This window comes from Cariama cristata, unplaced genomic scaffold (assembly GCF_000690535.1).
Source record: "Cariama cristata isolate BGI_N322 unplaced genomic scaffold, ASM69053v1 scaffold3318, whole genome shotgun sequence".
In the NCBI taxonomy this organism is placed as follows: domain Eukaryota; kingdom Metazoa; phylum Chordata; class Aves; order Cariamiformes; family Cariamidae; genus Cariama; species Cariama cristata.
This window is the reverse complement of record NW_009630462.1, coordinates 1-26,070: the sequence shown is the minus strand read 5'-3', so window position 1 is coordinate 26,070 and position 26,070 is coordinate 1. Positions and strand designations below refer to the sequence as shown.

Sequence of the window (26,070 nt, the reverse complement as noted above, 5' to 3'; positions counted from 1 at the left end):
AGCAGGAATTCCTTCAGTATAAGGAGCAGGTGCCTCATTTCTTCCAATTTTGTAAAATGTGCTGAAGAATAAACTCAATTGTATTTGAAAACTCCAAAAGGAGTTAGCGTACCATATAGACTAGAACTCTATGCCCTGGTAGAGCGACTAAGGGCTTGGCTCTGCAGCCCTCTCCTCCCGCAAGTGAACTCAATTCAGATGGTCACTCGTATATTTATGACAGCTTAAATACCTAAACAAACCGAACACTGCAAACACAAAGATACCAGGTATCTCCAGACAAGTACACTACAGAATGTTAATCTGCAAGTGATCAGAGTTATCTAACATGTAAAACGTCAAGCATAAAATCAGACTGACCACAAAACTTATCTAAGGGTCAGGAGAATGAATCACAGCCTTCTTCAATGTCTGACAGCAACAAATATCATACTTACACAAAATGCATCAACAAACGTAATCATTGATTTAAAAAAAAAAAATAAATTTCATTTCATATACAGAAATAAAGACAGATCTCAATACTACATTACAGTTACTTTAGTAGTTTTAAAATACCCAGCACAGGGCTTGCTAGGTTCCTCATGTCTCAGCTAGTTAGATGATTTTAAAAGTATCTCATCATCATGAGCAGTATCATTTTTTTAACACTTAAGGAGTGAACTGAGAGTTATTCCAACAGTTGACATTTCAAATAACAAAGTATCCAGACAGTAGAACTAAGCAATGCCATTCTATACATTGTTAAATTACCAAGACAAAGAATTAACGTTAAACCCATACTGTTCAGCTCATCACAATACGGATTAATCCACCAGTTGAAACTAGATATCTTCCAATCGTCTACTAAATTTTCAAATTGTACCATCTCTCAAATTCAAGATAACGTGAAAGCTTGTTCACTCTATAAACTATTGTGCCAATGTTTCTCATCTCCTCCTCTGACATAGGATCATTAGAAACAAGGAAGCACCCTTAATTTTACAGGTTTTTTTGAATGCTATCTGTTACGTAGGTTGAATTTTGGAAAGAAGGCTAATAGAAGAAAAGGACAGAGAAATTGCCTGGTATGCTTTTCCTACTACATGTTCTAAAATCAGAATCGAAACATTAATAAATGCTATCTTACATAAAAACACTTTGAAACACATACTGAAGTTATTCACAGAAGAGTTGAGCACAGAAGGCACTTCTGAGGACCGCCTAGCCCAAGCCCTCAGCTCAAAGCAGGGACAATGACAGCAGCTTGCTCTGGTCCGTTTTCAGTCACATCCTGAGCATCTCCAAGGATGGAGACTCCATACCTTCCCGAGTAATTTGTTGCAGTGTTTGATCACCCTCACAATAAAAACCATACACCAGGAATGGCACATCTTCAGGCTGAGATCTCCAGACACGGTTACTAAAATCATGACAGTACAAGGTCTGCGTGGGATGGAGTTAATTTTCTTCATAGCAGCCCATGCACTGCTGCATTTTAGATGTGTGACTGAAACGCTGTGGATAGCACACCAGTGTTTTGACTATTGTTGAGCCATACTATAGTGTTGAGTCTTTCTTTCTTCCCACTCTGCTCTCCTGCACCCACCCGGCAAGTAGGACAGAGGTGGGCAAGGAGCCAGGAGCAGACAAAGGACAGCTGGCCTGAACCAGACAAAAGGATATTCCCTGACACATAATGTCACGCTCAGCAATAAAAGCTCGAGAAAAGGAGGAGGAAGAGGTGTGATGTTAAAAGGCCTGTGGAAGAGTGACCCCAGCCAGCAGCTAAACACCCTGCAGTGCTTGCTTATTCCCAGGCCTCAGAACAGGGGAGAAAAGAGGAAAAGCAAATGTGACAAAACTTGTGGGTCAAGATAAAGACAGTTTAAGAAGTGAAGCACTGCAGGGGTAAGGACACCTGTGATGCAAAAGCAATCACTCACCACCTCTTACAAGCAGACTGATGCCCAGAGAGTCTGAGCAACACCCACCTTGGAAGACGAAACATCCCCTCCGGTTTTTATTGGTGAGTATACCTCTTTCGTCAATTTGGTTCTCTGGAAAACAGAGAAAGCCTCAACACTCTGCAAGCACTGCTCAGCAAGAGTCAAAACACTGGAGTGTTATCAACACTGTTTTAGCCACAAATCTGAATCATGGCACCATACTGGCTGCTGTAAAGAAAATTAACTCCACTCCAACCAGATGCAGGGTGACAAGAACCACCAAGAAATGGCTTTGTCAATTTTTCCATGAAAATGTAGAAAGATGATTAATGGAGTAATTTGTTATCCATGCAATAAACAGAAAGATCATATAAGTTAAATGATTTACTAAAGTCCATAGGAAAATACTCCTCTTTTACATAGTCAAAATAATTCCCCCAATATACACGCAACTTAGCCGCTATATATTCAGATCTTCAAGTGCACAGCTAAAAGACTACAGGTAGGCTGTTCTGTAGAGCTGATACAAGAGAACAAAATAATGAAAGCAGACGTCTGGGTGACAGACTGTGAACACAGCCTGTCGGTCATACTCATCAACAGAAATTTTAAGTAATTTACATACAGAGTGGTGGGAGTACATGCAAAAGGAATAGGTTAGTGGAAAAAATGAGTCTTCCTACACAGCACAGAATAGAAGATTTCTGAGATGTACCCAGGATCTCTTTACCTATGATCACCCAGAATAATTTCTTCTGGAACACAAGCAGACATACTGTTGCTTATATAGGTTATTGTGAATCCAGTCCCATGTCTGGATATTCAAAACATGCGAGAAATAAAACAAACTTCTTCCATTTTGTGATTCCTTACTATTCTTCAGCTTCTTACTTTTGTATGGAAACTCTCGGTCTACAATTTATTGAGACTACAACTGTAATCAATATTCTGCAAACAAAGAGCAGATTGCTTTCATTTTATCTTTTACCTCAATTACAATCACAAAAACTGTAAGAGAATATTAAAAACACCCTAGTATCAAGGACAAGTTTGTAAAGATCTAGTCTAATACTAGTATCAGATTTCAAAGGAGATACCTTGAGAGCATTTATGGGAACGGTTTAATATAAAAAAAGCTTACAGTTAATGGCAACTGTCAAACAGATGCATTTAAACAAGAAACAGCACTTCTCAACTCTGAAATTTTCACCTTGAAGACGAACACTACATTTTTCAATAAGCCACAAAGACAGAACACTCTGCACCAAGAAATGCTTATAAATAGCATCACTATCTTGCAGAAATTCATGCTTCGTACATCTCTGTTCTGGATTCAGTGTCCTGTTTTTCAGCCACTTCCAATTATTCCATACAACAAAACCTCATTAGCCATCACATATTTAAAGATTTCTTTCTTACAGTGTTCCCATTAAATGAACCAATACAAGAATTATAAAGCCCACAAAGTTATTGCCTCTTTGCTGCTCCTTATTGATTGCTCTCTGCAGTAGGTCTTATATTAGAGAATATCGGCAGTTAGCATCTGCATTTTGAGGCCTTATTATCTTACACTGCATACTTCATTACGTGTTTGAACTTCCAGGAAGCTTACCAACGTGCAGAACATACTGAGTTGGGCTGAATGTGAGCCTAGGAGTATAGTAGTAATCCTCCAAAACACACAACAAAAATGAAGCCTTTTAAAGCTATGCGGATTTTCTTTGACACTGAGGAAGATCTCTGCAAATTAGGTACCGAAATATTACAAAAAAAATCTAAAAGCATTTAGTCATAACTTAGTGCTACTTAACTTTACAATCTTGTTTTCCATTCAAAACATAGAAAGAGTCGTCTTCAGATAAATTTAATTTGTATATATGCCTCAAGTGAATACACCACTGTATTCTAAAGTAATCTGAAGTAATAACTTACCTAATGTAGTAACTTCCTGAAGATATACTATTTAATGCTGCAAAACCATTTGAGACTAACAAGAGTTCTCCTAATTAGTTTGAAATCACTGAGGGTGAGGGCTCCTAGCCTCTACCCACTCAGAAGCCAAGGTGGAAGAAAGAGAAATTCTCTATTGGGATGAAGAATGCCCTGGTTCTAGGTGAGCAAGTCTGGAAAAATGCAGATTTTGTGAGGCAGGTAACAGTCTCCATTAAAAAGAAGGAGGCGTGTTCTCACTACTGAGAAGTCTTGCATGTACAACTCTAAAATCAAGACTATCAAGGATGGAGCTGTATTGATAGCTTCTCCCACAAAAGGGGAAATACATCTCTTGTTACTTATTTTTTTTTTTGTACAAATTACGACGCAAAACAAATGCATCCCAAGTTTGCTCACTCTAAATGAAGTGATCTGTACTTCTGACCCAAGTATCACACACATATTAAAATGCAATTTAATGACTTTTCCAACAATGAAGGTATTTTTCCCTGTTTCTGTAAATACCCATTTCTATTATTTGCAAACCCTATTGAATTAAAATCAACATTTTCATTGTCCCTTTTCAATAGACAAGAATACAAATAGTAGCTTCCATGACAACACAGCATTGTCTTAACTACAGATCCACATATGATCCATACAGTCCACAATTTACACTGTGAAGAAACTGGTTGCAGAACAAGGACAATACTTTGAAAGAAACAAGCTACACTTAGGCTTCTGCAAGCTTTAAGAACTTGCTCAGTTACAAGTAAGTACTAAGCAAGTTAGGTAAAATGGTTAGTATACTATTAAGAAAACTAGAGCTTTATAATCATAGCAGTAAATAATTATCAGGAGCAACTTATAAAAAATCTTTACACAAATATAAAATACACACAATTCCTTTTACCATTAAAACTTACCTATTATAGTATCTGCCTCCCATCATAAACTGATTATTTGATGTTGGACATATTTTAAAGCGCTGAATATTTTCACTGGTCCGAAAATAAAGTGAATAATCACCAGGTGTATTATCTGAAGGCCTCACAAGAAAACTGCACACCTGACCAACTGAAAAGATATGATAATAGCATTACTTTTCTTAGTCTTATATATGAGCCCTTATCAAATCTATTTCCACATAAATTAGCAAGAATTGAACTCTGAAGAAATACAAAGTCTGTAAGGTAAGTTCCAACCATGGTCTCAAACTAGACAAAATAGCACTAAACCGCCAAAATTAACGCAAAATGGTTTAGCTGTAGTTGACAACCTAGCCACACCTTTGCCACCTCTTTACAACCGCATACAAAAAAAAGTTTGACAACATGTTTTCAAAAATTAACAACTTCTGTTCTAATATTTCAAGTATGTTATTTAACAATATAGGTCAGAAATTGTGATGTTTCCATTTAAAGAAATAATTGCTCCATGAAAGGGCCAGAAAAGTTTGTACTATATTTTCCTTTAAAGGCATATTCTCCACAACATTTTGATGAAGACATCAATAAGTGAAATAATTTATTACAATTACATTAATTTAAAAATTTATTTCAATCAAAAAATATTAAATTAACTGTACTTGAGAACATACTCAATACTCACAGTCACAATAGTTTTCTTTGAATGTCATATTCTACCAAGGTAACAACCAAAAGGGCTGCTTAATCTAAAACACTCATATATGTTCACACATAGAAGGAAGTTTTGCCACAGTTTGATACGAATAGTATCACTTTGTGCCATTTCACTACCACTGAATTTCAATCAGAAATACAAGTACCTGTCATCAGCAAATTGTAAGCCTCTTGTTTGGAGATCTTCCCATGGAACCATCTTAACAAAGATGAAGAGAAAAATTAGAAAGCAAGACTATCAGCTCTCTTTTTTGGCTGTGGTGACATCCAAGGCTCTGGCACCTATGAATTGATCTTTATTTAAAAAGACCTAATACATATAGATGAGATAATCAATGAGTACGCTACTTAATGATTCTCTTCTACCAATAGTATGAAAAAATTAACATTAACAGGTATATAAATAAATTAATGTCAATAAAAATGCCCAACACTTGGAGTTCATGTTCAAATCTAACTGTGTTTGGAGATGAAAACGAATTATCTAAATGGTAGATAATTTGATAGGTACTATTTGAAGTCACTCTCATACAGTAATTTACTTGAAACATGAAATCCAAAGCTCAAACAAGGAGGTTAAACACTGTACAGAAAAACACAAACTGAATTTTGCCAGAAGCTGTGGAAATAAAACTTAGCTTTGTTAGTCTATTGAATACAAACTGCTTTGATCTTATACCTTGTACCTTCCCAGAGTGCTGTGTCAGAGTAACGTCCTAAAAAAGTTCACCAGCCTCTGTCCAGTCTCAGCCTGATACTTATGACTATACATAACAGCTTGACATGCTACAACTTAATAGCTTATTCTGTCCTTTAAAGGAAAGCTAAAAATATGGCCTTTTCACGTATCAGAAAAGAGTTCCAGTTCTAACTTTCTTTCTATGCTACCTTTAGAGGATAATTTCTGGCTACTGGAATGTTCAAAGGAATCACTGGTCTCCCCAGGATTCCTCCAAGTGGCACAAACAACTGTGGCCAGACAGCATCAAACATCCAAGCATCTGCTACAAACTACTTCACAAATAAATATATTTTAAAAATCCTACATTTGAAGGCATCCCTACTGTCAAATTGACTAGCAGAAAATTAGCAAACAGTAAACAAACAACAAACACACCAGTGATTTTTCTTCTCCTATTAATATAACAAGAAATGCCATCAGCCTCTTGGAGACCGCAAATTGGGCAACACAGAAAAAGCAGCAGGTGCAAATATGGCAAGCAAATGGAGGACAGATGAAATAATCAAGCCACTAGAAATTTTTTTGAACTTTCTTTTGCCACTCATCTTCTCTACTGAAAATACTCTATCAACAGCTTGACATATCAATACATTGTTTGTTCTAAATTGTATTCAATATTTTAAGAATTTTAGCTATTTAAGCAAAGAGGACAGATCTTACACTCCTTTGGCTTTCTCTTTAACACTTAAGTGTAATTACATGAAGCTAACAGAGACAAACTGTAACTATCACACTATCATTTTTCTAAGGGTACTTTGCTGTCTCTCCAGCATTTAGAGTTGTGCAAATTGGAAAAAAGGTTACCTCTAAGGCAAATACGATGTTCAAGAAATATTCCATTGCGCATATTTTGGCTGAAAGTGATCATACTGAGACTCATCTAACATTTTAACACTGCAAAACCCATTAGCAATAGGCATACCTATTACATGACTCTTTCATGTTAATTATCCAGGCATCTTCAGCAGTTAGTATAGAAAAAAAGCCTTGAGGTGAAAAAATGAATCTCCCTGGTTCACCTTCCCAAAAGTTGGGAAATCTCATAGCTGAAGTTTACAAACAGTTATGGTTGCTTTTAATAACAAAACAAAAATCCTTACATTTTGCCTTCATGTGGATCTTCTTCTCTTCCCTAATGAGAAAATTAACATATTAAGTGCATGACAACAGTACAGCTCAGTTTAAAAAAAAAAAAAAACTTCATAGGTTAAGACCTTCTGTAGAAAAACCATTAAGAAGTCCAAGACATTTTGAACTAAAGGGCTTATTGCAGTTCTATGAAAAGAAGTTTTCCTCTTCATTCACTAAGTGGAAATTCAGCCAAAATATGTTATTTCAGAGGATTGCTTCTGTCATGTTTCAAGTTCTTCTTTAGAGGTGGTAACTTTTGAAAATTTCAGCTTTCCTAAGGTTAACTTGACCACTGATATATCAGTCTACAGTTCAATAGTCTAGTACTGCCACTTCAATTTAGCCATTCATATCCTGACACAGATCTAGGAGAAGCATCTGTAGGTAACACTGCTATTAGCAAAAGACATGTACTGTGCAGGAAAATATTATCAAAAATATTTGATAATATTTGATTCTAAAGCAATGCTGAGCTTGTTAAAAAAAAAAAACAAACAATAAAACTTTTTTTTTTTCCTTCTGAAGTATATTAAACCACCTGCTCCCCTACAGTAACTGAATTATCTACAGGTCACCTGGTTAGCTTCCTGAGCTCACACAAGCCCTCCTAGGTATAATTAACTCATCAACACATTTTTAACCCACACTTCATCCTTAAGAAAAGAGGAAGACCGATCACAATGCAAAATCACATTCTGTACAGTTTGTGTACATTTCATGGCAAATACAAAAAAGAAATGCAACTAAATGAGTAGCAGATTCTTCACCAGGACAGTCAAGTTTAGGAAACTGACTAGTAAATTTACAGTACCATTCATTTGTGCTTCTCTTTGGACATGTGAATAAGCACTTTTTTGATACTGAATTAGGCTTAAAGGTTTGTTATTCTATTTTAAAACAAGTACGTCCAATTAGTAGGTTTAGAAAAGTACCTAACTAGAAAACAGGCAATTAAATGTCACTAGTTTCGGTTTATTTCAATATTATTTTACCAAAAAATCTCACTCATTTAAGAAATTTTAATATAAAAATTACTTACCACTTCTTCTACCAGGTCTTCTACAATAAGACCTTGCTCATCTGTCCGTAGGTTTGTAACCCACATCCAGCCATCTTCCAATTCGTTATGGACAATAAACATGTCTCCTTTAAGGAAACTGAAGAGGGTTACAGCAAGATTTAAATCAGAGATACAATCATAATATAAAGTTTAATGAACACAATGAATTCTTGAGTATAATTTCCACAAAATATTTGAGAAAACCTGTTTGTGAAAAATATATTAATTGATACCCCAAGCACACCATGTGCACTTTTCCTCACGTTTAAGTGGCTACTATATATAAGTATTTATACTTTTGATTTATGTTTAGTATCTAATACACACTGCAGTGCTGTCAACTTTATAAAGTGTGCTAAGGACGTACAAAACATAACACCACAACAATATTAAAAGATAGTAATATTGTTCTTTTGTCAAGAGGGTCAAATACTAAACACAAGTACAATAACTAGAGATACTCTTAATAGCCTATAAGAAAATACTACTCCTTTCATTGAAAACTAATCTTGTATAACAAAAGCCTTTGGAATATCTATTTTTTTATGTTCTCACATACAAAGACAAGTGCTACAAAGAGAGTGCAGAACAGTTACCAGAGAAGTCATGCAATTACCCACAAGAAAAGCACAAATAAGAAGCATTAACATGTCTTAAGGAGTTTCATTTCTGGAAGGTCAGTGTAAGTTACTCCTTCAGTGTTATCTCAAACTCAGATCACATGAAAATTTTTCACTGTAGCACAGCAAGACTTCTCAATCAAGGCTGATGACACATCCGGCTACAGGGAACAGCAATAAAGTACTGAAGCTCATTAACTACTATTTCAGTCCAAAATTACGTAGCAAATTTCTACGGTATTTCTCTCATTTGAAGGAGGCTAACAGAAAAGGCATTAACTCGAGCACAAAGCAAACAGCAAGAATTAAAGAACAACAAACCACTATTGAAAACACAGAATAAATTCAGCCGTTAATGAACCTAAATCCTAAGAACGGGTGACAGACAGCAACAGCACCCTCCCTCAGCTCCATTACAAAAAACTATACAGTCAGTTACTGCATGGAACACAGGCTGAAATTAACCCTGTAATACTTCAAACTTTCTAAATATTAACTATGATACTAAAATTTCAAGTCGAGATTCTCTGAAAGGCATAAAGTCTTCAAGAGCATATCAATTTGACCTAGAACAAACTGAAAACTTTGGTCCCAGTTATGACATGAACAGAACTATTTTAGCCATGTGGATCTCAAAACCCAAGCACAGAACTTTGCATTTTACCTGTATCCTAAAAAAGGGAGAAAAGGTGTAATTTTCTAAGAGTTTTGTTATGATAGTAATCTAGTAAAATGCTTTTTCCTCTTAAGTTGGTAGGTGCAATAAGGCACTTAATGGACTCAATCTTTTTATTCTTACACATACTAGGAGGTCTTTGTTGTAATATGCTATTAAGAGTCCCTTCCCTGTCTTACCACCTTCTCATCTGCTTAGAAACACATAATCTCAAAGACAAATATCCTCACAGAATTCTTTACAGAGGTCAGATAGGACTGGACTGTGAGTCTTGGGATAAATTTCCATCGTATACCCTTCTCTGTATCTTAGGTTAATAGTCCCCAAATCAAGCCAACTCCCAATTCAACTGGTGTGTTAAATCACACTCAAGACTGTCTCATTAGAGAAATTAGCAATCACTACAAATCTCTTTCAAATCCTCCTAGTTTTCCATCTGAAAGACCACATGCTTTTCTATTGGATATCGAACTGTTGGTTTTGTTTCCTTTCCACATAGCATGCAAGAAAGGTGGGGAGTACAGACAATCCCTAAGAAATCACTGAGGTACCATTGTTAGAAAGGGGGTAACAGTTAACAGAGAAGTATGAGAATGAGAGGTAGGCCTGTGTCCTGGTTTGGACCTTTCTTTTAAAGAGCCTTAAATGATGACAGTCTGCAATTCAGTAATTTTTTAAGATCTTAAAACTATGGGAGATTACACATTTTAAAGTATCATTTGTCCGACACAGACTCTTTCCAAAAGGAGGGAGAGATGAGAAGGCAAGGGAAGAGAGAATCATTCTCGCTCCATCTGACAGATAGAGAAGTAAAGAGAACTTAGAAAAAATAGTCAGCTAGTTTCTAAGTGCAGGTAAGAAAAGGAATACTAGAACATTAAAGGCAAAGCTTTTCTAACATTGCTCCCTTTTTTTCTTATTTCAAAGAAGGCATTTAAAACTATGTTGTTCCATTTATGAGTAGTCAATGCTTACATTCTCCTTCTATTAGTCAGAACTGGTTTGGCTTGAACTATTTATCTGCTGTTATTCTGTGATACTTCAGGAAAAAAAGCCTAGCTCAGTTATTTCACACACTCACGTGAAACATTTCTGCACTGAATTCCTTTGCACACAGTTTACCCTCTTGGAGAAAAACGTAGTGTTTCATAAAATGTCCTTCAAAACTATAACATTGTTGATTTCGCTTCTATAAACCTAATGTAACTTCCCTTACAATTAATACAAACAAATATATCGAGAATAAAAAGTCTTAGCGGTATTTCCAACAAAAAAAACTAAAGAGGCATCATCCTTTAACCTAACTGTGTTAAGATGCAACTGGACAGTATTTGCATATGAACACATACTTAAATCATTAATATTTATAAATTCTCTTGAGAATTTAGCAACTGCTACTATTACTAAAACATACCTTATTTCATCAGTTTCTGGCACTTTGGTGTAAGGTAGAATTGCTCGAACTCTCCTCCTGTCCTCCACAGGCTACAATTTAAGAGAAGAGAGCAAAGATAGAACCTTTTTCTCTTTCTAGTGTAGAATCCTTCTTCCCAGTGTTATGCTATTCTGAGGCAAAGGACTGGTAACAATCACTTATATCCCCCTTCCCAGTTTTAAATTTTCAAAGCTCAAAACCACAGAGAGCTAGGAAAGCGTAATTCATACAGTTAGCTACAAGAGCTCTCATTTTGTTTTGTCTTCTAGCATGACAGATAATGTATGTTTATCATCTTCAAAATAAATCACCAGTAAGGTAATTCCCATAGAAGCATACTTTTAAACTTTCTTCCACTTAGAGTGGAAATTTCCAGAAGTTTAACATTCAGAAATATTTTTATTTAGGTTTTGGGTTGGGGGGGGCGGGGGGGAGGGGGCATTATGCAGTGGTTTGTTTCATTTTAATTACTTATATTGTTTTAAGGATGTGCATGTGAAAGAAGCTCCATTTTCAGAAATCTTGGTTATTTCCAGGATGTGTATTTTGAAACTGTTGTTAGATACACAAAATATCCCAAACAGCAAATGTTACATTACAATGGTGCTCTTTACTAGCCAAGAACTGCATACTTTCCTCTTCAGCTATGTCTACTTACAATGCTACTACTACATTTGAAGACAACTGCAACATCTGACATCTAGCTTTCTCATTATACATTTTCTTTAAACAGCAATTTTTTTTAAATGCTAACTTGTATCAGTAAGAATGCATTTTTATATTAGACTTCAACATATGCTGAGTCTATGTAGAACTAGAGGAAATTTCCTACAATGTTTTTTCCAAAGAAAACTATGAATGGTGATTAAAGTTACCAACATTTAAGTAAATGACACTTAAAAATTTTACTATAAAAATTTTACTACTTGCCTCTGGAGGTGCTACTGGAAATAAGAGCTTTTCCCCTTTCAGCAAACAGGACACATGACTGTAATAACCAATTAGGTCCGAGAGTGAAGCAAAACGACGTCCACCAATGTAATAGTCTCCACACATGGCAATAATCCTGTTCATAAAATAAAAAGAATCTTGACATAAGAAAAATTTTGCTACCATTTTTTAAGAAAATCAGGATAATGTTTAATTTTTAAAACAGTGTCTACATTCAGCAAAATGCAATACTACAAGTTCTCTACAAACATGCAACTAAATATTAGCTAATGAATATTTCATCAATAATTGTGTACATATATATCACATGATATACCAGTAATTTAACACTCTAAAGGAAGTGCTGATTCACAAAAAAAGCCAATACATTTGCTGGAACTAAATGTAATTAAACAGAAAAATAGAATTGTGAGTGTCCGGAAAGCTGAGATAAAGCACTGGTAGACACAATATACCTTTTATGACAGGCTTATAGAAATTTAACAAAGTATTAAAATATTTTAACAATAACTGCACTGATTATACAATGGAGAAAACAAACACCTTCAAAAATTAGTCACTTTCTTACTGTTCGTTTAGCATCCATATTAAAAGTTAAGAAATTACTTTAGAATAATCAAACTATCTCCTTATACTCAATTTAAAAATTTGCTAACTAATAGGAATAAAACTTACAAAAGTATTTCAGTTGTTTAACACAACAAACAATTCTTACAAAACTGTTAATTTTATTCTTTAAGGGTTGTGCTCTCCTGGAAGTACAGAGATTTGTTAATGTATTATCATATCAAAAACTGGAAGTATCACGTCTGTTCATATTGCTAGTCAATACAAATTCTAAAAGCAGTTAAATTATTTATTTAGGTAAAAGAGTTAATAGGATTTAAAACATTCCTGTTACACTCAAGAGTCATCTGCAAAAGTGAAGAAGTACTTAATCTGAAACAACTTTAATTTTTTTGACCAGACAATCCAAACAAATCGTCACATTATGTAGATCAATGGCATCAAGATCTGAATTTTTCCAGCAGCACAGAGATCAGACAGGAGTCCTGAGCAGCAGCTCACTTGCATTCTTACAAAAATGTAAGAAATTGAAAAACTAATTGTTACCTAAGCAAATTCTGTTGCTAAAAAAAATTAAAAATCTAAAAGCTCATGTTAATTATCTCTCCAGTTTCCAGAAGAGAGACAAATCATCTTAAGGATATTTCAAAATAAATTAAGTGCCAAGAATAAACATATTTGAATCCTCTTAGTGTTCTACTTCATGTTTGACCTCTTCACAAAGCTTGTGAAGAACTCATAAACAAAAGCAGGGGGAGGCAGGAACCCCAAACACTCAATTGCCAAGAAACTTATCGTTCATCCCAAATGAATATACTATTTATCAGTTTCTCCCATTTTAATTCTTTTTCTTTAGCAGGTCAGTATTCTGAAACAAAATTAATGATTCTGATCCTGCCCAAAAACCGTCCTTCTCAGGCACTTCTTTGGAACTAAAGTATTTCTCCCAAACAGGGATGTAACATGTATACAAAGATGAATCTTCAGAGATGAATTTTAAAGTTTTTTAAGCATATAGCACTGCAAGGGGAGTCAGAAAACAATATAACTTTAAGGACATAGGCCCGATTTTTTGGCATATTTTCTGTAAGATTCCTTGGTAAATTATTAAATAAAGATTAGGTTCTAAATGAAATTTAGTGTTTCAGGTTATTACTTCATCAAGCTTAAATGTAACCTTTCTTCAGAACATTGAGCTAGCAAATACAGAAAGACTCCTGCAATCACAGAAAATTCTGAAGGACAAGATTAAAAGATCAATATTTTTCTTCAAACTATTTTGTATAACTCTGACTCACCAAAAATGGTAACACTTCAGTGAAAAAAAGATTTAGTTTCGACAGATTCATATGCTATAAATCAATCACATCCTGCACAATCATATATGCCTGTATGCAACTTTCAAGGAGCAGCAAAAGAATTAAAAGAGTTTAAGGAACTTTATCTCCAATGTTGGGATTTCAGTTGCATAGAAATCTAAGAAAAGTTTAATGTGAAAAAAAACACTTTTCGGAAACAAAATATGACAGACATTTTTAGCAATGGAAGTTTCGCCTGTTTTTGGTAGGCTGCAATTGGCAAAGATCAAGTTTTGGTGGAAACAGCACTTCTGCTCTGAGGGACATAGGAGATTCATCCCTATATTTGCTTGAAATTACTTTAAGACTGACATTCCTGAGGTTGACAATGTTCTTGAATGTAACGCTTGCCTATCCAATAACCAAAAAAAAAAAAAAATACACTTGACAGTCAAAGAATGAAACTGAACACATGTCCAATCTCTGAAGAACGGTATTAACTAACAAACTAATTCCCTCTGGATATTTATCCCTGTGTGTTTTACAGATCTTTGAATGAAAGATTCTTTAAGGTTTGAAAATACTGTAAGGACCCTTTCCTTCAGGAACCACAAATTATTAGACTATTTTCTACCTGAGATGCCAGAAACACTTTTATGGTGGGCATCAACCAATAGTCAATTGCTGAATACCGATTTCAAAAGGAGAAATTATTAAAAAAAACCCAGGACTCTAAAACAGCAGAAGAAAGCAAGTATTAGCACAATTTGCTTTTCTGCCACTGCCACACAGTAGTCAGTTCCCAAACGAGTATCAGCATAGCTGAGAAGCTGAAACTGGTAGCTCAGATGCCAAGATCCAAACATAAGGTACTATTTGGGTGCTATATTGTCTGCACTTAAGACAATTATGCCTTCCTGTCAATGGTAGATCAGGACCTCTGAACCACACTTCATCAAACAGTAGATGAAACCAAAAATTCCCTACATTTGCAAACCATGCACATGGTGGCTCATATGTTGGTATTCTGGATAACTCCCACTTTCAGAAGATGAAGAGTTTGCTTTAAACTTCTTTGTTGCTATTAAGACAACTGACAAAGATGTCTTTTTACTGCTGAAGAAACATTTGCTTTCCTGTTTTGTCAAGATCATTAACACTGCAGCACTCCACTTGCTGAACAACCTGCAAGCTCTTCTCAGAATACATCTCATTTACACTAAAGAATAAACGAATTTACTAATGCACACAGTTTGGCAATGGTAAAATAATCCTAGTTACAATTCTGGATAAAGAGCTACTTGTATTTAGAACAACTAATTCTAACACATACTGGAAGCTGCTTCCAGCAAACCTTTGGATTATTAAATACATAATCACTTTGTTTCCTCTTGGGTTTTTTGGGTTTTGTTTTTTTTGGGGGGTTTTCCCTCAAAAGTACAGAAGCAACCAGATGTGCTAGGACCTTAAGTATGTCCTGTGAGCTACAACGGCTACTACAGAAGAGATTCAAAACAGTCTCCTTAACTGTCTAATGAAACCTGCATGTTGTTTTACATCTATTCGCAACTGCTGTAGACAGGCTTCTCTATCCAGATGTTGATGGTTTCCTCACATATCTGTTCTTTAGCCTATAAAGTAATTTTTAAGCAGCATATTTTAAAACAATTAAACACAAGTAAAAAGCTGTATCATGCAAGAATAAAAAGTCAAAAATATTCAATTATAATACAGCAGTTGTTTTCTGTTTGTATTCTATTGTGTTCTAAAACCAAAACAGATTACAGTGTGTTAAAATAAAACATTTAATTCTCACCTAAAATGATTGACATTTGTTTTACTAAGGAATGAAAGCACAAATGAACCTGGTCTCCGATCACTCTCTCGAATAAGGTAACTTCCAGGTTTTCCCGCTTGTCGAAGACGTTCTTCTGCAATTGTTCTGTCAAGTTTTCCATGATACCACCTGAAAAAGAGAGTATCAATGGGTGTCCTTAGAACTTAAGGCTTTTGTTTATTCTCACAGAATAGATTTATGAAACTAAGAAAAGCTTTCAGTCAAAACTGATGTAACTCCAGACTCCTTTTGGTTTCAAAGTTATGACATCTTTACATGTTCAACCTCCCAGCTTACTTATTCCCAATATTTTTAAGATAGCATAGTTTTTCAGATATCCTGCTTCTCCCAACGAACCTTTCCAAGGGGCAGAGGCTCTATATATATCATCAGCTTTTCTCTCCCCTCCTAATTTGTTTATTTTAAATAAACAGAAACAGAGGTAAGATCTGACTTGGAAGACCATTATATTTTAAGCCTACACAGGCTTCAGTTCAGGCTGGATTTTCCAAAAGCATAAATTGATAAGTGAATTATAACAACCTCTTTCTCAGCTGACACAGACACTGCTGTAGCAAAGCCTGCGCTGAACCGGAATGACAGCAGTCACCATCCAGATGCCAAATAGTATTGCCTAATCACGGTGCGTACCCTATCAATTAAAGGCAAGTGCAGATGCACGGCAAATCAGACTGCAAAATATGACAAAGGAACATTTCAGTCTAAATTAAAGGTTAGACTGTTACCATTCAAGCATTCATTTGCCTTACCTCAGTTTATTTACACAGCTTTTGTCAGAAGACTTGTTCTACTCTAAATCATCAAGTATTAGGTTTTTTTTTTTAAAAAAAAAAGCAGCAATGGACAGCACCATTCAAATATAAAGCCAAGCATTGTTCTCATCATCTCCACGAAGCCACAGCATGTTCCGAAGCTACATGCTGTAATAATTTATTAGCTCTATATCCACCAACTAACTCTGCCTAATTCAATCTTTAATTTCTACACTCAGGAAAACATCAGCTTCCATACAACCATTGTTTTAGACAATTTAAATCCTTTACCACTTCAGACCGTTTGCCTTTTAGTTCTAACAGTTCATATATGTCTTGCAAGTGTCACAAAAATGCATTTTGGAAGCGATATGTAAATGACCTTTTGAGATAATATACGCAAGAATACCAAAAATTGCACAAATTACAGTTCCAAAAAAAGTGAATAGTTGGGTTGTTGATAAAATCTGACCAGAAACATTTTTTTTCTAAGAAATGGAAGCAAAAGTTTCAAGAGGGTTTGTCAGAATGAAAATCAGATAGACTAAACCGATAAACATCATGTATACGAGCAGAAGCAGCACCAGCATAGATAGTTTACTCTGGCAAAGCCATGCACTTGCTAGTATAGCTCTCCTTTGACTCTCTTCCTCATCCTGATCAAAACAAGTTAAACCAGAAAAAGCGCTGTTGTGTCTGTACAATATATAGCACTTGAGGTTGCTGTATGCCAAATTACGTTAGTGAGATCCCGACTCATCCCATTCCAGAGCAAGGCAGCCTTGCGGATGGAAACCTGTCACTTAAAGACAGTCTGAAAAAAAATGGATCACACCATTCCTACCGGGAAGGTCCTTTAGGAAATGAAACCAAATCAAGACTCTCTATTTCGAAGTATGCAGGATGAAATCTTCTGCTTGTCAGTGTGCACAGCGTGGCTGAAAACCAAGTTTGTTCACTCCCAGCACTTGTCACAACAACTGGGCTTTGCTCTTCTGGATAGTCCGACTTTCACAAAATAACAAATCCCCTAGAGACCCAAGAAACTTTCCTGATCAAGAAATTCTTTCAAACGAACATTCCATGAAGCCTATTTTAAACTAACAATAGGTTCACTAAGCTTGTATTTGTTCCTATTTATCACCCACTTGAGAAAAACAATCTTAACTCTATTGAGAGACACAATGCGTTACAATGCCAAACTTAAAGGCACACTTTTGAAACGGGGAAGGTGGGAGTGCTAGTGAGAATGCAAATTACTGATAAAAAAAATATACTAGGAAAACAAAAAGGCAGGATTACTCACAAACAAAACGTTTGACTTTTCTGTAAGAGACCGGGATGTCCTACAGTAATAGCACAAACTTGGGTGCTCCTATTTTAAGACCAGAAGCTTTGAACAAAGAGGACACCCACCTTGCCAGTGACATCAACGTGTATTATTGGTATATGCCACATATTGGAGGTCACTTCCTCTAATGTTGAATATATATTCCCTCCTGTTCAACAGTTTTATATTAAGCCTAATAGAAGACATTTATTACATGGTGAAGTACAAGCAGGGTTAAAAATTATTTACTCCCCCATTGCTTTGTTTTCAGAAATAAAAATACCTAGCTAACTTCTGGGTACAATTAAATTCAGAGTCACTGAGCACATATTTGAAATATTAACAGCTGACAGATAATATGCTGGATTTTAGAGCTCACTATGCATTAGCGTAACGCACAAATTACTCTCTACCACTAGCTAGAGAAGTAAGTATTAACACTGAATTTAACTACCAACTGATACAAAAATACAAATGGAAGTAAAACAGTCAATATTGAGCACTGATAGCAGAAAACAGCTAAAGTGATATCCCCAGGAAGCCTCTGTAGACAGCACACATCTTTAAAAAACAGGATACACAATTAAGTAAAAGCTTTTAAGATACTATTAGAATATGTGAAATGCTTGTCAAGAAATACCTGCATTTCTCCAGGGTGCAGTTTCATCACTAGACAGAACCACTTTATTCAAGCAATATATAGCATAAGAGTGTTGAAAGACTTGACTTTTAGAAGTACACGTCCTATATTTCATCCAGCTATCACCTGTTTTCACTTTTATATGAAGATGCACTCTGCAACTTTGCATCATTACCTTCAAGTAGTTTGATAACAAATACTACAGACTATTTTACTAAATTGCAGTACTCAATCTGATTTAAGGATATCAAGTGCTCAGCTAGAGGAGTGGCATTATCCTTTTTTTAACACTTCTAGAAGTTAAAAGGTTGTGGGATTTTTTTCCTTTGAAATACATCCATAGATCAATTCTTCGGTGAATACTGGCTAATGTACTGAGTACAAATTCAAACTAGTGAAAAATGTTAAGATCACTTACACTGTATTATCAATTATAAAGGAAGATCCATCCAATACTCAGTGTTACCCAAAGAAAGCACAACAGAAATGACTAACCACAGAACCTGCCCTACTTGTTGTAATTTCATCAGAGAACAAAGAGTGCAGAACACTCTGAATGATAGGACCAGGCTATCATAAATTCTGAAATAAAATAAATCCTATATCCTCTGGCTTTAACCCTCAATCAGGTATCTCAATTAAGCTTGAGTTCAGCATTTCTGCAAAAATACATGACAAGAAACTACCTTTCCCTCTTTGGAAGCTCTGCACTGTTTTGAGTTTTACAGGCCAAGATCAACAACAGCATTTTGCAACGGTAGTAGCTTCAAGTTTAATGTGCTCACAGTCAGAAGCAATGCTTAACCAGATCTCTTGATTTACACTAAATACAGCTTCCGAACAGAGGTAAAAGGGAGTCCTACCTACAGTGCACTAGAAGTCTCACAAAACGAATCAAGGTTTGGAAGGGAAGATATCAAATAAAAAAGCTGCCTAGCTGTTTGTAAATATAAAGTTGCCCCTGTGGCTGTGATTTATCAAATGCACACACTCAAAACCATAACTCACTGCCACTTAGATGTATATCCTCCGTCATTGCCAAAGACAAGATCTCTATCATTTCTAGTCAGTCACCTCTGTTTGCTAGCCTAGTCCTACCTAGCAATGCTTTTGTATTTCTAACACTGACTTTGCAATTTTTTAAATGCTGACAATCCACTATTTTCACAGCGTTTTCAGCAAACATAATTAAATGACATTCTGAATCGCAGCCAGCGCCCTGACAATACAATAGCTATTATGACACACATAAGAAGAGAAAACACAAGTAGCCTTGCAACAGAATGTTATGGAGTGATCCAACTATAAAATGTCTTACCAAATCATATAGATCGCAATTTAGGTAGTTGTTTCCATGACCACCCATTTCACTGCTGTAACAAACTTGTAAAATTGTTACCTAAATTGCGACCTTTATATTTTGCTTCTAAGAAAATACCAGTAATAGGCTTCCATGTTTCACAAACCAGTCAGAAGCTGTGCAAGAAAATGCTCCCATCTGCCAGTTTAAATCAAAAGCAGCATGTTCAAAACTCCAACCCTATGTATCACAATCTTAATTACAGCAAACAGAACACAGACAACAACATTACAAACAGGTTATATATCCACACAAGCAACACACAGCTGTGCAGGAGAATGGTCCCTACATTACAGCCATGGCCAAGTCAGGAACCTAATTAAATGAGTTGCACTGCAGTTAGCACTGTTACTTCTGGGCCGCAAACAACAGCTTCTTAATTTTCCTCCGCTCATGGAAGATGCTGGGTACCAGACAACCAGATACACTACCCTTGTTAGGCACTTTCTACTTTTTACACAGCATCCCGTTAGGAAGCTCACAGTACAAATCAACCAGACTTCTGGTCCTCAACATGGACACACCACAAGGTCGACGCAAGGCACAGGTTGCCTGTAGGTAGTGGGTAGCAGATGGTGAATTTACCATCTAGAAGGAGGCACTTGCTATTGTGTGTGGAAGTATGTCACATTGTTCAACCAAATCCTTTCATTTACATATTTCCTTTTTACATGTGGGAAAAGCAAATATTACAAAGCTTTGTTCTTCCACTAAAAGATTCTGCTGTTAGAGTGTGCTTCAATTTTTACTTAGGAATACAGTAGGTTTGGGAAGGGGGAACGCAGGAGAAAGTGCTGAAGAGGAGTAAAAGTGTTTTTCAGCAACTTAGCACAAATGTAGATTTTGATAATAGCTGCAGACCTCTCTTTTTCTGTCTAGAAAAAGTTATGATGCACAGGAAAAAACAGTCTTCAAATGCCATATCCACTTCACTCAAAGCTCTTCTTAGCCATACCTTGCTGTTTCAGCAAAACCCGTAAGAAGAATGGAGAACTAGGAGTCATGGTCAGAGCTCCTCTCCTATCAATTCAGTCTCTGCCTTAGTATCTTTTACATATTACAGATTCTTGTTATCACCTCCTGAGACTACCTGAGCTCTGTTCCCACTAGAAGCAAAAGAGAGCAAAGATGACTACCTTGAACTGGGGAAATCCTCCATTTCAAATGCCACACAGAAATCTCAAATACACTTTCATGAAGACAGAGCAGAAAAAAACCCACAACACAACAAAATATCCTGTATTTTTATTTGTTTCTTCTTATCCTGTTAACACCAACCATCCCCCCACATCAAGCCTTCCATCCAAAGACTTGATGCTGATATTCACTGTTCAAGTTTCACTTCTTAGTTTTAACATTTTTATCTAGACTCTGCCTTTCTATTCTTTAACCCCCATCTCTGTCAGATTTGTAAGGTTGCATTACTTCCTTTATGCACATTTACGCATCGGAACGGGCTCCCCAGGGAGGTGGTGGAGTCACCATCCCCGGAGGTGTTCAAAAAAACATTTAGATGTGGTGCTTCGACACATGATTTAGTGGGTTTAGTGGGCATGGTGTGTTGGGTATACAGTTGGACTGGATGATCTTTGAGGTCTCTTCCAACCAGAATGATTCCATGATTCTATGATTATTCGTAGAGATTAAATTAAGGTAAATTTCACTCAGACTTCACTAAATTCACATCCTTCTTCTGTCTTGTTAGTTACTATTCAGTACTTAACAATTTTTGAACAAGCCTTTGCAGTTCTCCACATCACAAAGTACTCGGTGCCAGAAAAAGCTCTGCAAACATGTGCCAACTACTACACTGGATGCATCTTTGAGATAATCAAACAAAAGCTGAAAGTAACTTGAAGCCAACTAAGTGTTACTTGTCCAGTATGCATGAAATTGAGTGTTACACAGGAGTGTCTTGTAGGAAAGGGAGGGAGGAGTTTTTACTCCTGCATCCTATGCATTCTTCTAAGAGGCAGTACAATACACATAAGCAGACCCATGTAAGCCTAATGAAGACTAATTCTGCTTTTCTCATTTGACTGTTCCAAAACCCCTTAGAAACAGCATATGGAAAACTGAATCGTGCTGCACTTCAAGACTAGGAACCAGCCAACTAACATGAAAAGTCACTACCACTGGCATTCCTCAGTACCGCAGCTGTGCCAACCTATTAACTGTGGGACTTACACACAGTTCCAAAACAAGCTGTAAAAACACTTTCAGCAGAGTTTACATCAACTCTGGGTTAGAACAAAACGGATCAACCAAAAACCTCAGCACATCTTAGCAAAAGGACTATGCAAAGATGAAAGAGCAAGATAAGCATATAGTTAAAAAGGAATACATTTAATTAACTTCACTAAGGAAAGTTCTAAAAGTTTCAATTGCTGTAACAAACAATGCTATAAGCTTTAAAAGAGACAGAGTTGTGACAACAGTGTAATATCCAACACAGTCAAAAGATTTCTTCCAATCCTACCTGATATACATTTACTGAAAAGATGACTGATTACCTATCTCATTTTCACAAGGGCCACTAAAAAGCCAGTGAAATATAGGTAAACTGGCTGAAAAATGGCTCTTGAAACAGTCTGCATTTTCTTACTGAAGGACCAGCTTAGGAAGTGAATTCTGGAACTCATTAAAATTTTTAGCAAGAAACTTCCTATTTTTACATGCTTCCTACTTGTGCCCTCAGGTCAAAAATATGCCTTTTTCTGTTTGAACTAAGAATAACTACTACAGAAATAATGCTAATACTGCTACACAAATCACCAGATGCTCTTTGGCAATAATTAAGGAATTTCTAAGATGTTGTTCATCTTATCTGCCACTAACCTCACTAAATGTACCGGAGGTTCCTTCACCTTCCTCCTTCTCGCACCTCACCCGCTCTAACCAAGCACAGGTTTTTGGTTTGTGCTCCACTCGCACCTCCTCTTGCAAGCTGGAATGCCTCCCTAGAGAGGTGCATTGTGCCCGTGGCTAGATAACTGCTTCTGTAACAAGAAAACCCTGACAGTTACATGCTAGAAATCATAGATAGGTACAATGCCTGAATTAAAAGATGTCCAATCGCTCCCACATGCACTAGGAAAAACAGTGGGGGAATATAACCTGGAGAGTACAATCCATACACAACAAGTCCAACAGCATGACTCAAGGAACAGTGCATACAACTAAGAAAAGAAAAAAAAACAAAACTGTTTCTAGAGTTTAATATAGAACAGGATGATTACTACACAGGCTTGGAAACACTGTGCTTTTGGAGGAATAAAGACATTTCGCTAGCAACCCTTTTATTGCCAAGGAGTGGAAAGAACAACAAAAAAAAATATCTCCACATATGCTTAGAAAACAAAAATCTATGCAAGAAAAAATCTGGGGAAAAGGTGCAGTTTGAACAAGATAATGCAAGCAATTCCTTAATCTTCTGGATTAAGCAAGTATCCAAGCTTGAATCTTGTAATATTTCCAGTGTTACCCTACTAACAGATGGCAATATAAAAAAGGAATTGATTGATTTATAGTTACTCTTAAATTTTTTATCTAGAAAAAGATGATGCAATTTATCTGTAAAATAACCATGAGTAAGCCACAGCCAACAGCCTTTTATCTGTGTCCTGTGTACAGGTGAATGTTTACATACACACGCATAATTTTATGGAAAGTCAGAGGCAGACATATAAATAACAATAAATAAAGATCAAAATTTCAGAAAAACTTCTTAGACAAATCTACACAGAATTACCATGATTCCCGAGCAGATTATCAAAGGTTGGCTAAACCTAGATGGTTTCTGGAAACTACTCCAGAAAAGAAAGCAGTGTACTCTGCAAGGGGAAGTTTACAGAAGAATCCCTTGTCCAAGTATCTGTAAGTAGCTATTAATAAGAAAAACATACACCCACTCCTGCTGAGCCAATGACAGTAATCCTTAACAGAAAACTGTAATGTCTTAAATAGTCCCACGTAGTTACATACTTAACTTCATCAAATATAATTACATACAGCTAACATGTCAACACTAACATTAACTGGACAAACTGGCAAGATACAGACTGGATGAGTAGTCTGCAAGATGGGTAGGAAATGGGCACACGGGCCACATTCAGAGTGTGGCGAACAACGGTTTGTACTCTGTCTGGCAGCCTGTCACAAGTGGAGTCCCCCAGGGACTGATACTGGGCCCCATGCTGTTCAACATCTTCGTAACTGAGCTGGATGATGGGATTGAAAGCAATCTCACCAAGTTTGTTGATGATATCAAATTGGGTGGTGAGGTGGACATGTTAGAAGGGTGAGCCACCTGACAGAGAGACCTGGCAGCCTGCAAGACTGGTCTAGCAAGAACAGTATGAAGTTTAACAAAGACAAGTGCAAGATCCTGCACCTGGGATGACATGACCAAGGAGCCCTGTCCAGGCTGGGATCTGTGTGTCTGGGGAGCAGCCCTGCTGAGAGGGACCTGGGGGGGCTGGTGGGCAACCAGCTGAACGTGAGGCAGCAGCTGCAGCAAGGCAGGCAGATCGGATCGTGGCCGCCATCCACAGGGGCATTGCTAGCAGAGATAGAGACACGATCATCCCGTTCTACCCAGTTGTCAGGCTGCATGTGGAGTACTGTGTCCAGTTCTGGTCCCCAAAACTCAAGAAAGACGCCGACAGACTGGAGAAGATCCAAAGGAGGGCCATAAGATCATCAAAAGGCTGGAGAATCTGCCCTATGTGGAAAGACTGAGAAGTTAGGTCTCTTCTCCCAGGCAGAGAAGGCTAAGGGGGACCTAATTACAGTATCCCAGTAGTTAAAATTTTTTTACAGTGAGGACAATCATTCACTGGAACAATATCAGCAGGGAGGGAGGACAATCAAGATGCAATTGGACAGGGTGCTAGATAATCTCAGCTATGAACCCTTTCCCACAAAAGGTTGGGCCAGATGATCTTTCAAGGTCCCTCCCAACCTGGGCTACTTTATGGTTCTAAGACTATATATTCCAACTCTGATGAAACCGTATACTTACAAAAAAACAATTAACACTTGAGGATGAACAACTATTACTATTTCAGTTTAACAAAAAAGGAAACACTAACAAAAATAATTGATTTGGTATGAAGTTGGTCTGAGAAGCAGCTGAAAATACTGAAATTTGAAGATGAAAATTACTTTTTTAGGGCCTGATGATGACGAAAATCAGACTGCTAACTTACCAGAACACTTACTGGGTACACTGAACGTTCTGGAGGCCTCGATAGTCTGCTGCTGAAATATGACTGGAGACTTCAAGTTACTTTAGCAACATTGGTTTGTCTCATAAGTCTATGGGCCTTGATGAGATTCACCCCAGAGTAATGAGAGAACTGGTAAAAGAACTTTCCAAACCTCTCTCAATCATCTACTAGCAGTCCTGGTTAACTAGAGAAGTTCCAGCAGACTGGAAATTAGCAAATGTAATGCCCATCTACAAGAAGGGTCGGAAAGACGACCCGGGGAACTACAGACCTGTCAGCCTGATCTCAGTTCCAGGGAAGGTCATGGAACAGATCATCTTGAGTGCCATTGCACAGTACATGCAGAAAAATCATGGGATCAGGGCCAGCCAACATAGATTTATGAAAGGAAGATCATGCCCGACCAATCTGGTTTCCATCTATGACAAAGTGACCCACTTAGTAGAGGGAAAGGCTGTGGATGTTGTCTACCTAGACTTTAGTAAGGCCTTCAACACCGTCTCCCACAGCATCCTCCTTAATAAATTGGCTGCTCACGGCTTAGATACGTGGACTCAGAGACTTGTGGTCAACGGAGCTAAATCCAGTTGGCGGTCGGTCACTAGCCATGTTCCCCAGGGTTCAATTTGGGGCCAGAGCTGTTCAACATCTTTACAGATGAACTGGCCAAGGGGACCGAGGGCACCCTCAGGGACCGAGGGCACCCTCAGTAAATTTGCAGATGACACCAAGTTGGGTGGGAGTGTCAATCTGCTGGAGGGTAGGAAGGCTCTGCAGAGGGATCTGGACAGGCTGGATCAAGGGGCTGAGACCAACTGCATGAGATTGAACAAGAACAAGTGCCAGGTCCTACAGTTTGGCCACAAAAATCCTATGCAGCGTTGCAGGCTGGTGGAAGAGTGGTTAGAAACTGGCC

General features: G+C 37.0%; 1 protein-coding gene across 1 annotated transcript in view; it reads right to left on the bottom strand.

Moving 5' to 3' along the window:
• Nucleotides 1-25,969, bottom strand: part of RASA1 (RAS p21 protein activator (GTPase activating protein) 1) — a gene marked incomplete at its 5' end in the record, with an annotated part of 58,022 nt that extends 32,053 nt beyond the window's left edge. The window contains 8 exons of the mRNA XM_009705530.1: nt 4,787-4,937; nt 5,650-5,702; nt 7,346-7,377; nt 8,416-8,533; nt 11,147-11,217; nt 12,098-12,233; nt 15,800-15,949; nt 25,909-25,969. Coding sequence (XP_009703832.1) covers nt 4,787-4,937; nt 5,650-5,702; nt 7,346-7,377; nt 8,416-8,533; nt 11,147-11,217; nt 12,098-12,233; nt 15,800-15,949; nt 25,909-25,969 — 772 coding nt within the window. The remainder of the gene's footprint in view (nt 1-4,786; nt 4,938-5,649; nt 5,703-7,345; nt 7,378-8,415; nt 8,534-11,146; nt 11,218-12,097; nt 12,234-15,799; nt 15,950-25,908) is intronic.
• Between the last annotated feature and the right edge of the window lie 101 nt (nt 25,970-26,070).